The sequence below is a fragment of the Spea bombifrons genome, chromosome 3 (assembly GCF_027358695.1).
Source record: "Spea bombifrons isolate aSpeBom1 chromosome 3, aSpeBom1.2.pri, whole genome shotgun sequence".
In the NCBI taxonomy this organism is placed as follows: Eukaryota; Metazoa; Chordata; class Amphibia; order Anura; family Pelobatidae; genus Spea; species Spea bombifrons.
In genome coordinates this window covers 108776040-108788615 of record NC_071089.1, presented here as the reverse complement: position 1 = coordinate 108788615, position 12576 = coordinate 108776040, and the positions used below count along the sequence as shown (strand labels likewise).

The window sequence follows — 12576 nt, the reverse complement described above, 5'->3', positions numbered from 1 at the left end:
ATATAATTTCCAGAAAAGTGACAAAGTGACATGAAACAATTGTATTCAAAATCAACACACATTTATGACACATTTAATAATAAAAAGGAAATAGTTAAAGGCTCAACATACAGAAAAGAAAAAAGAAAAAAAACGTAATCAAAAGAGGTTTATAAAACAAATGCAGTGCAGGTACTTTGCTGAGCGTGCTACATGGCCTGAATGCTATTATTGTCTACAACACACTCTGCTCAATGGACCATTAACCGACGGCCGGGGTCAATGGTGACCTCAGCTGTCATCTGCCCAGATGGCCTCTTCTGGAATGGAAGGTGCTGAGGGGATTGTCAGGGTTTTAAATCATTTATACAAACATTTAAATGGCATCTGTTAGGTCGGTGGGTTCAATTCACCTCTGGAGGTCTTCGACCATCAACTAAGATCTGTGTGGCCAATAATTCTTTTGCAGGAGGACATATCACCAGAAAAACCATTCTTCTCCAAAGAACCATGGAAGAAAGAAATCATAATAAATCTGTCAGAACCCATTAAATTAACAAACTGGAACATACCAGAGCAGACTGGGGTCTACAGAAAAGCCTTTGGGGGTGCTTATTCGGCCCTTCAGTTGGACAGCCCTGTGCATGAATAGGAGCTGCTTTTATCTCAGAACCCACAGTGGGGAGAATAATTCATCAAGCTATATGCCTACATAAAGTCATAGCAGCCGGCATTATCAGGGAGATGTATACAGGTATACAAGTAGAAGATACAAAAAGATATTGAATGAGCCAATAACCTCCGAAGCCTGATAAATCCTAGCAGGGACTGAGTTAAGAGTCTGCCAACTTTACAATCCCCAAATGTTTTAGCCATGTACCTAATTTCCTGTTTAAATGTTTCAATACAAAAACAGCTATAAAACATGGTGTTTGGCTCATATAAGTCTAGCATTATATTTAATATAGGAGAGAAATCTACGTATTGTGAAAGCAAAAACATGTATTTCATTTGAGAAAAAAACGTTTTTTTAAACCTGAGAATTTTTGCTCTCTTTATTGCAGTCTATGGGAGATATAATGTAAGAGTTCTAGAATACCCATACCAAGAATCCTTGCGTAAAAGTTGCCAAACACGTGTAATACAGCATCACATGTGTAAACACGTGTAATACAGCATCATTGGCCAGTGGGGGGGTGGGGGTTCAAATCGTGGGGAAAAAAAAAGAAAAAAAAAGTCTCAAGGAAAACATAAATTTTTTAACATAATTAAAGAAAGTCAAAAAATGAGGTATTAACACTGATATAAAGTACAGTGAGACTAAAGTGAACTTTTTATTTTAGCTTACGTGCCGTGCCGCAACAAGGCTGCAGAGGACCCAACATTGATGACATGATTAATCGGTGAAAAGCTTGGTTGGTTATGCAGAGTTCAGATTTTGTGTTTTTAAGATATAAAATGTATATTCCATTTTAAGGCAGGATTGGCAATTTGAGTCTTTACATACGTTGTTGTATTTCAAATCTCTTTTCAGGGGCAGATCCTGAGCCAGATACCCGCATGGTCACACAGATTTCAGTACAACTGCCCCATTGCCCCCTCTGGATCCACCTATGTAGTATGATTACCCAGAACAGCCTTAAGGACAGTTTAAGGCAATTTGCTTACATTTCTGTTTCTTTTGTAAAGTAAACGGACATTTTCATTGTACTGAAATCAGTGCTTATTAAAGTAGGAACTGCCAACAAATGCATCGGTAACCAAGCTTTCCCCGGTTATTCATACAATATTCCATAAGAAAAATAAAGAATAATAAAAAAAAAGGAAATATAAAGGAAAAAAAACAAAAAAAAAAAAAGAAAGAAAATGTTCTGAATCTGAAGGAGTGCAGCCTTGAGACGAACGTCATTATAATAGCAGTCCTGTGATATGCATGTCAAAAATACAAATTTATTATATAATATATATAAAGATAATAAAACAAAAGTAAAACATTAATGTAAGGAATAGTGCAATAGACTTATTAAACAAGCTGTATCAAATTTCCCTTTGATAAACATATAACTTGATTTTTAACCTAGATAGGATGTGATTTCCGTTTTTTTAAATCTGGCTTTGTCTATTGGATCACAATGTAAACACTGACTGATAGGGAGAAGGCAGAACTGCATTGTATGATTGTCCAGCCACAAGAACCTCGATCGTTGCATATACCGGTGGGAACCGTGGTATGCCGACCACCGCTGATCCAAAGGACCTTAATGCTAATCCATAAAAGGATACAAAGTGCAAGAGAGTGAAAAAGGGGTTTTGCGGAAATAAACGTGCATACGATGGAAAACTGGACCAAGAAGTGATAGTTTTTAATCTATAGTAAGCTTTATATTAAAAGGGACAGTAAAGCCAGCCTTCGGTTCTCTAGCTGTAGAAGAGCTGACAAACTAGCCGATTTCCAGGAAGCTTGTGAGGCCCCAACTTGTTCAGGTTTCCTTTAGAAAACCAGTTTTACAAGCTGCTAATGCATCCCTTTAGCTATTACGTGCGTTTAGAACCTCGCCGATATCAAAATATTGTTTGGGTGGTCCTTGGGGGTCCAAGGTGAGCCACAGACAAAGTGTAGGATTGGTTTTTGGAATTTACATCCACACTAGGGTTGAAAGAAAGTGAATAAAACAATAAATATGTCACCACATGTATTCTGTGCTGGTTACCTCTATACAACGGCAATACACAACACTAACACTTTGAAAGGCTGGTATGTGACGGAGCCTCGTATAGAGCCAGAATCACATGGCTTGTTTTTACCGAGAGGCTTAGTCATTGCAATCATCTAGAATTTTAAATTTTTTTCCCTGTAACACAGTGGAAAACGGCTTACGGCCCTTGGTATGAGCATACTACAAAAAAAAGTCCCGTATCTTTCCTTTCGACGTCAATAATTCTTCATAACGTGTATCGAAAAGATCATTTTTGACCAGTGCAACCACATGCGCCCACTTCTCAAACGGAGGCAGGCATGGACACCAGCATGCCGAGGGAAGGGCCTCCGCTTCTAGATGTGTCGGGGGAAGCGATTTTGCTCAATTTACCGACGTCCGCCTGCCACGTAGGAACTTTCTTTGTGCTCATGTGCCGCCGGGCGTGCTTCGTTAGGTGGTCGCTACGCATAAATCTACGGTCGCACACGGGGCAAGCAAATTTCTTTTCGCCCGTGTGGGTCCTTCTGTGTCGTGAGAGTTCATCTGACCTTGCAAATTTCTTATCGCAACCTTCCCAGTTACAGCTAAAAGGTTTTTCGCCTGCAAAGTGGAAAAAAAAAAAAGAGATACTCTATTAAAACAAACAAGTTGTTATTCTAAGTAAAGGATTATCACAATTTAACTGTCCAAAATGATTGAAATGTTTAATAAGCAAACATTTGAAATGTACTTTTTTTTTTTTTTTTACTATGTAGACTTCACTAAACAAAAAAAAATATATAAATATAAAAAACTGTTACACTGCACATGCCTAATCAAGCCTATCTTTCCATCTTACAAATATCATTAAAATACTTTTCTTTTATTAAAGTGAAGCTAACCACAAGAGAGTACTTTTGGTGTATGCGTTAAAGCAAGATGAATGTACCAGCAAATAGTGTGCCAGATCGGTTCTGTTTAAAGGAATTTTAATGTTAAACGCATTACACGTCATCATTTGGAGGGTTCACTGACCTCAAATACATTACATTAACCCCTTAAGGACAATGGGCGGTCCCTAAACCCATGGAAAACAATGCATTTTGAGCCCGTACATGTACAGGCTTTGTCATTAAGGAGTTAAGAAGTGTACTGAAGTATGCTTCCTGCTTACACTTCCTGGTTGCACTTGAGGCAGCTGGGGGAGGGGATAACTATTGACTTGCTACTTTTTAATAAATTAAAAAAAATTAATATAATCACAAACATCATGAAGCATCGCTTCAGTGAAATCTTCACAAAGTTTATAATTTGATCTATGCCAAGGACCGGGTTGGGGACTAAAACCTGTATATTTATGTGTCTGAAGCAGACCGCGTCGTTGGAATTTAATAAATAATTATAATAAATAAAAAGGATTTCACCCGGAGGAACTCACCTGTATGTGTGCGGAGATGTGCTTTGAGGTGGGAGCTTTTGAAGTAGGTTTTCCTGCAGCCAGTGAAGTTGCACACGTAATTCCGTCTTCTGGAAAAGTCCATCTGTGGCGGGCTGCTTTGCCCAGCGGTGATAAATACCGGGGCCGGTGCAAGAGGCAGCAATTTTGTGTTCCCTACGGTCATGAGAGTCTGTGTACACTGCTGAGGCGGGTGTGTGATGGGGGATTGGGGCAGTACGAACATTACAGCTCCCTGAGACACCGGAGCTCCCATGAGGACCGGCGGAGGAACCTGCGTCGATTGGGGTAGGATTGGCTTCACAGCACCAGAAACATGCTGAGCAGGGGGCTTAATAAAAGCAGAAATGACGCTCGTTTGTCCACTGACTGGAATCATCTGACAGAGAACCGGGGCGTGAGAAACAGGAACAGAAACCAAAGGCTGAGTGTCACTCGTGTAATCACGTTCGCATTTTATTAGTAGTTGTGTCTCGGCACTGACCGGCTGTTGGCTGTCTCTGTTTCTATTAGAACAGGAATTATCAGGACGAGGAAGGTGCGGTGGTGGGGAGTTCCTTGAACGGCTCGCGGGGGCATGTATCTCCTTGGAAGGTCTGGAATGTTGGTGTCCACAGGGGGCGCTTTCATCCGACTCTACCTTTATTATCACAGGAGTCTCTGGAATGTGTTGGAAAAAGCGGCTGTCCGCCGTGTGACGTATGACGCTTGTCGCCATTGCCCTGCAGGGCCGGGCACTTTCTGGCATTTCTGGGCCGTGAGAAGACGCTCTGAGGACACCTGATGCCAACGGCTTGAAAATATCCGAAGAGGTGACGGTACAGCCCAAGCTGCCCGACGTGACCGTGACGGCTTTGGAATACGTCACCTGGGAGGCAGGCGGGAGCGTTGTGGAGGGCTCTCCAAAATCCGGGCTGTGTGGTGGAGTCATGCACTGGAAAACCAAACACATTTTAAGCATTTTTCTTTAGTTGTAACGCACACACGTCAGATACAGGTTCAACCATAGCAAAAAAATTATATTTCCTGGATACAATTACGGTATTTGTTTTATTCACCAGCTATATCAAACATATAGAAGCTGAACAGAGATGGCAAAGATCGGCTCTTTATACGGATACATTTTAACTGTAAAAATATTTATGAATAGACTTTGCTTATATCTTGGGAGATCTGACCATAATTATAGTGATAAGCATTAGCTTTGCAGATAATCTTAACAGTATCTGTTATTCATGGCCCCAGAGGAACATTACCAAGATTATTTTAGCCTCATATTATTAAATCTCCCTTGGCGAACGAAGCCTTATCACTCCTTAGTAGAACAGGGCCCTATATGCCGCTTATACAACAGCACGTTTCACAACAGTGAAATGCATTCCAGAAGAGAAACGCTTGGCCAGCCATATATCTCATAGAAGTTGGTTAGGTAACAAATGTGAAACAGCAGACCCGCAATAATCTGATGCAATGCCCCCCCCCCCAGGTCTTATCTCTGCAGGGAGGTAACTAAGGCAAGGATACAACGCAGGGGCTAAAAATAAGCCATTAACACATTAATTAACATTCTTCGCCATAGCAACTGTTTATTCTGCGTTTGCAGTCAGAAGTCCATGCTTAAAAATCAACTGTTTCCAAAGATTAAAAATATTTATATTTTAATGGAATGCAAGACTTTTAAATGGCCATTCTGAAGGAAACAATGAAGCAGACCTTAGTTATTTTAAACATGTTTGCAGAAGATGTCACTGTGGAGGAAGACCTTGATTTGTTCATACCAACGTTCATTTTTGCAATAAAAAATAAAATAAAATGTAGAACTACCTAGGTTCATACATGTAATGCGTATGCATGATTAACACTCCATTTGTCAAAAAGAATGAATGCTTTGGTGACGTATCCTGGACTAGGGCAACAGGTAACTTAAATAGGACGGTGGAGAAGAACTTACATCCAACCGGACAATCGAGCAGCGGGATACCAGGGGGTTTGATCATCCAAGAGGACAAGCTGTCTCCCTGTTTTGTTCCACCGCCATGGACCTGCCACTCTAGACCTAGGCCAAGAAAAGTCCCTCCTAATGCGCTGCTCCTCTGCTCTCCCCAATCTGTACTCTTTACACTATAGAGGGGCTTTGCCCAGTTGGCATATAAGGAGGTGGCTGGAGGTGCTGCCCTGGGCCAGACCTAGAACAGAGCGGAGTCTGCAATATGGAAATGTTTGTTCCCCAAGCCCTAGTCTACCTTGTTCTCTCCAAAGCAGTCTGTGACACCGTTTAGTAGACCAGTGTTCATGGAGTAAGTCACGAGGGCTCTTTTTTAGATGTAAAAGGGATCACTGGGCTTCTATGAACATGTTCCACTAAAAGGTAATCCAAGCTGCTTTGGACTATCCTTGATGGTAGCATCAAAGTTCCAAGAAGTCATTTCAAGAAGTGTTAACAACACTTACCAGTGTAGAGAACGAGTGGTAATCTTTCGGCATCTGTACAGTCGATTCGCACGTCATGGAGAAATCTGAGGAGTCTGAAGCAGGCGTGAGGGGTCTCATCTTCAGGGTGTCCCCCCTGTGGCACCTCTGCCCCCACGAGCTCATGCACACCAGCGCCTCGACCGCCTCGAAGTCATTCTGCTCCAAGGTGCTGCAGGTGGACCTCTCGCTGTCGTGTCTTTTCCGCTCCAGTATTGACTCGCACATGTCTATGAAATCAACCTACGGGGGGGGGGGGCAAAGAGTACAAATGAGCGGCTATATCCACATTTATATATATATTATACGCCATAAATGATGTCAACCAAATGATGCGTTTTACTGGAAGAGGCTTCAATGAGCGTATCTACCAAGGAGGGGCAGATAGCTACTGGTGATGTCTGTGCCAAGCAAGGAACTTTCCTGCCATGTGACAGCTTATTAATTACTGATAATTACCATTTGTTCTAAATGGATAATAAAAACCCGATTTCTGTCGAGGAATTTGATAACGCAAACTTCTGGTTAATTTCGGCACGTCACTTAATATCTATATGTATACAAAGCGCTCCGAATTCACTCCAAGAGCACGCGAATTGCACGCCATTACCCAGCCTGAAGGGGTAAATTGCCCTGCTGATTACCCCTTTGCGACCATAAACGCCATTCTAAAATTAGCATAATTATAGGGTCTTAATTAAATCCTTTGTTCCTGTTGTTTCAGCTTTTCACGCGTAGTCGGGCGTTCGGCTGGCGGGATTGTTTGTTTTGCAGTTTACACAGAAAGCAAAAACAGATGGCAGCAATAAAATCAATCTGACAATCACTATAAATAAATAAATATCGCAATAAAAAAACAAAACACAAACGGCACTGCAAATGAGAGGAGAGACGGAAGCGATTGAAACATTTAAACACTTAAAGGGATTTAACAAAGTGCAGAGGAGATATGAAGGATCGGAGGCTTAGATGTAATGTAAAGAAGTTTTGCTTTAGTGAGAGGGGGGTAGATAAGTGGAACAGCCTCCCATCAGAAGCGGTAGAGGCTAATACAGTAAGGGAATTTAAACATGTATGAGGAAGGCAAATGACTGTTGAATATAAGACGAGACTAACGAGTCTCAAGGAAATTAGGCAGACTAGATGGGCCGAACGGGGCCGATCTGCCATGAAATTCTCTTTTTTTTGCTTGCGTAAATGTTAAGTAGCTTTATGTTTGCAGTAACGCAGATCACACGTCTGCCAAACGGAAACCGCGAAACAAGTAAAGAACTGAAAGCAGCAGGCGGCACGGGGCTAGCTGCTCGGTGCGGTCTCAGGCGAGTATTGATTGTGGCTCACGCTGCTGCGTGTCCTCAGATGACCTGCCCCAACATGGCGCTGCCAGACACTACGATTCACACGGCTTTGCTCGCTTCACGTGTGTTTATGACACAAGCAGCGATACCTCTGAATGAAATGACATCCTCTGGTGTGACACATATTGTGTTAATAAACAACCCTTTAACTCCATGCAAGTATTACATACGATACAGCGATACGACGACACCATAGAAACATAGACGGCAGATAACACCCCTTCCGCCCTTGCCTTAGATTTAGGGTAGCAACATGTCTATCCCACAAAAATTATTGTGTTAAAAAAATAACCACTTCGGCTGGGAAGCGGATCCATTCATCTACCATGTCTCATAGAGGACTGGATCGCCTACAAAGATTGTTCCAAAAGACTGCCAATTCCTACTCATATGAACACAAACAAGAATTTAAATGTAACTCTGCTTCCTGGAAGGCAACGCGACGGACGGCATGAACTGTGGCATGAACTGTATGAACGCAGAGGTACTCGCTATCCTGGAATGGCCCCGGTTATCCTTGGAACCTAGCCTTAGACACACAAGAATTTCTGGCACCTTTGACCCCTTCTTAGAAAGCCACCAACACTGAAAGGCCTCATGTGACCTTTGAGACCCGAGTACAGACAAAAGAGACTCATGTTAACCCCTTCCTAAATACATGTTGTTATAGAGAAATGACTGATATAATACCCAACCTGTAAACTAGGACATTATTTATTGAGTTATATGGCACCAACATATTCCATAGCCCTGTACAGTGGGTTAACACGACGTAACAAGTAGCGCATTTTTTATCAATAGGTGAGGAGGGCTGCCTTAGTACAGTGATAAAAATGAAGAGCGGATGCACGTAATCCGTCTATATCTCAGACCCATAGCTTATTACTAACCTTTATTTATTAAGCGCCAACATATTCCAAAGCGCAGTACGGAATACATAGAGGCGTGGTTAACAAGTACAGCATATACAGTTATAACAGGAATGGATGACTGTGCCCATAAGCTTGCAATCTAGTCTTAAGGCTAGAAAGCTCCTAGAAAGAACAGCGGGCGGACGGTCTCATTATACTTCTAAAGGGGATGCAGGGAAGGTTGGGGGAGGTAGAATAGCCATTAATGAAAGAAGCCACACCCTGTGATGTTGGGCTGAGGTCAGCAGTCACCCCTTTCTCTGCTCAGGAGGATGTGGTTGTTTTTGCAGTTTCGGCGGGGGGTGGGGATTCAGGGACAATAAGCTGTTAAGGGTATTTACCCCACCCTAATATAACCGGTTAACAAAACATTAGCCTCCACGCCCCCTACTGACTAAACCCTCCCACAGGGCGGGGCTAAGGGTTCTAAATATAGCTCTCAAGACGTCATGCATTAAAATAGCCATGTGAGGTGGGCGTGGAATGGGCCGGCAGGGGAGGAGCAGGAAGCATCTGGGTGTGAATCATAATGTAGGAGGCAGGGTTTAGGTTCAAAATCCATCCAAAAAGCACATCCATGGAGAACCCCCCCGAAAAATACAGGGCGGCTGGCAATGAATGTGTTAATATCAGCATTATCCAATGCATCAGCCGGCACACACAGGGGGCTTTAAAACAGAACTGACCCCCCTCCCGACTGTCTCCACACACCACAGATAGTATGATCCTATAGATACATTCTATGTCACAATACAATGCTGATAAAAGGACCTATGGACAGGTATGCCTTCCCCCACAATGCAGCCAATACTGACATATATGTAAAGATACAGGATACATCAGGATACATGTCTAGAGATACTAGGGAGACGGGCAGCCAGTTCCCATTACCAGGATATAAGCAATCCTCTCTCTGATCATCATAACAGTTCTTTACATGAAAAATTGGAAACGTTCCATTGCAGAACCCAAATGCACACCCATTAGCGGACGATCTAATTCTTCTGCTCACCAGTACAATATATATCGCGATATAACCAGCACCCCCTGGGTATGTCCTGCCATAAGCCCATAGCACCCAATAAATGAAGATAAACGCCGGGTTATATGAGCTTTACTTACAGCTCCTGGGTGCTGCCTGTCTGCAGGGGCCACATTCAGCATTGTGCCGGTCTAATGTAACAAAGGTAGCAGCAGCACGTCCAGATGCCGCCTGCCTGAGCCAGGCTGCTCACCAGCAATAACAAGCTTCCCTTCTTTGCGTTGGGGATGTACTTCGTCATCTTGCATGGGAGGGCAGGGACTCAGAAGCATGGAGGGGGCGGAGGAGGCGAGGTGAGGACATAGCGCTTACTGCAACAGCTACAAGCCAGGGAAAAGAGGTAGGGAGAGAAAATGACCAATCACAGCGAAGCCGGCCTCTCCGGCAGCCAATGGTGGACAGGTTGAGAACGTGATCAGCTCGTGGAGGAAGCATGTTGTGGGCGGGGCTGAGACGTAACCAGTGACTTGGCGGCTGAGTGTGCAACGGCCTCGGTGAACTGCGAGAGCTGGAAACTGGGGGAAAGGTCGTGCAGCTGAGGAGGCAAGTTTGGCGGGGAGCCCGGGGCCCGCCTGTCACGGCCAGCCCACGAGTGCGCTTGTTTACGGTGTTGGGAGCGTTATACAAGAAAACCTTTGTAGTCTCTAAATATTAAAAGCTGTAATGCAAAGCCACAGGGTGCCCCTATATTACGGTATATACCAGGACATTATAGCCTTTTAATGTGTATCTGTGGGTGTGGTATTTATTGGACTTACCGGTAACTAGTAACCGGTGAGAGGCTTTCCCATAAGAAGCGTTTGTGTACGTGACGAGCGTGTTTATATACGGTTCTGGCTTCAGCAATTATTTCTACGTTTAATCTCCCTGTACAGCGCTGAGAAGTCTGCTACTGCTAAATAACTAAACGATCCTATATACTTTACTGAGAGGGTGTTAAGTAAGTGGAGCAGCCTCCCAGCAGAAATGTTATTTAAACATGAGTGGGACAGCCATATGGCTCCTGAATCTAAGATGAGGCCATGGACTGACTAAGGTTTGAGTCTTTACATCAGGAAAAAAAGGGCTGTCTAGATGGGTTTAATGGTTTGTATCTGTTGTCACACACTGTTTTTCTGTGGTAAACTTGGCTACTTCCTGTTGTGTCTGTGCAGACAGCATTGTGCAGGTTGTCCAGGCAAAAGTTTCACAACAAACCCGTCTATGAAGGAAAAACAATTTTTTTTTGTCATGTGCCACACAAGCGTACCTGGGAACGCTCTGGGTTTGACCGGGTCAACTCCTGAATCCTCTGGGTGCAGGGGTGGGGTCTTAACAGGCCCCCGCCCATTGCCTCTCTAAATGGGGGTGTTTCCCATGATGTCATCGGGAATGCCCACTGAAGTCAGTGGGCAGTTCTTGCTGCGTCCCGCAAGGGTTGGCTCCAGAAGCTCTCAGATATGCATATGCTGCATACGATGGAGTCCAGAGCATGTATGTAAAATGAAGCTGTACGGAAATGGAAGCACTGCTTTTTTTCTTTTTTTTTTTACTTATCAATGCATGTCGTGCAAGGAAATCAGGTCATTTCCACCAGGAAACGTTCGAAAGACGGATGGACGTGCCGGCATGACGCCGTTGTGTCCGTTCTTGCGAAGCCGGAGTATGTAGCAGGAATGGTTGCGCTGTAACTGTGTCTTACTTGCGAGTGTCCTTATAGTGGGGTATATATATATATAAACAATATGTGAGCTGATCCATTCTACTACCTGATCTGTAAATCAAATCAGGGTAACTTCTGAAAACACCAAATGCTTGTCAGATGTTATGTCCTCGCATTCCATGAGAATAATCATTAACAAACGTTAGAGAAGCGTCCAGGTAAGAATGATTTGAGGAGTAGGAGTCCATCTTTGTCGTGTAGTGAGTAATAATTAACAGGACGTTGTCACGGGGGAATCTTTTTAGATTGAACCTCTCTCATGTTCTGTAGGAAGAGAGGCTCCACTTACTAACACCGCTGGTTTGAGGCCTGTCTAATACTGGGGTATTTATTGCATGTCGGCGCATCTATGGATGCTGACTTCTCCATATACCCAGCAGTCCTGGAGTGGAGGGGTGGGTTGTGAGTGTCACATTGTAACTGTGGTATGTAAACAGCAGCTATATAATAACTACTTGAGATGGGGGGTTGATTAATCTGATTTAGGAGGGGGGTGGGTAAGTGTGGATGAAGAAGACTTTAACCTGAGGGCAGCACAAAACCTATATGCATTGCTGATAATACCCCAGCAAAATTTGCCATGCCTGAGGTTGGAGCCTGGACACAATTTGGGTGGGTTATTGTTTAGGAAGCGGTTATTATCTTTTGTCCGGGTTAATTACTTACCTCTTATTACATTTTAATTGAACTTATCTCCAGTATTTTGTATTGACCAAATATCCCACTTTATTGTTTGTGGTATGAAAATGTTCTTTCTTACCAGGTAGGATGCACCAGACGCAGTCTTCTGGTGGTCCCAGTATAGCCTCAGCCTGATGGAAGAACCCGTAGCTCGTGGTCTAAGGGCCAAATCCTTAATAGATTTTCTGCTAAATAAATTTGTTTTCATAAATATTGTATTCCTTTATTAATAATTTTGTTTTTATTGATTGTGTTAAAGATAGGGTCCTGATAGGACTTCCCATTCCGAGGGTGTAAAAG

General features: G+C 43.2%; 1 protein-coding gene across 1 annotated transcript; it reads right to left on the bottom strand.

Moving 5' to 3' along the window:
• Positions 1–2898: 2898 nt before the first annotated feature.
• KLF11 (KLF transcription factor 11) lies at positions 2899–10183 on the bottom strand. Its single transcript, XM_053460806.1, has 4 exons — positions 9974–10183; positions 6565–6825; positions 4096–5047; positions 2899–3278 (listed from the first exon to the last, which is right to left on the bottom strand). Exons 1-4 carry the CDS (start codon positions 10013–10015, stop codon positions 2980–2982), a joined length of 1554 nt encoding a protein of 517 aa, XP_053316781.1. The 5' UTR covers positions 10016–10183; the 3' UTR covers positions 2899–2979.
• Between the last annotated feature and the right edge of the window lie 2393 nt (positions 10184–12576).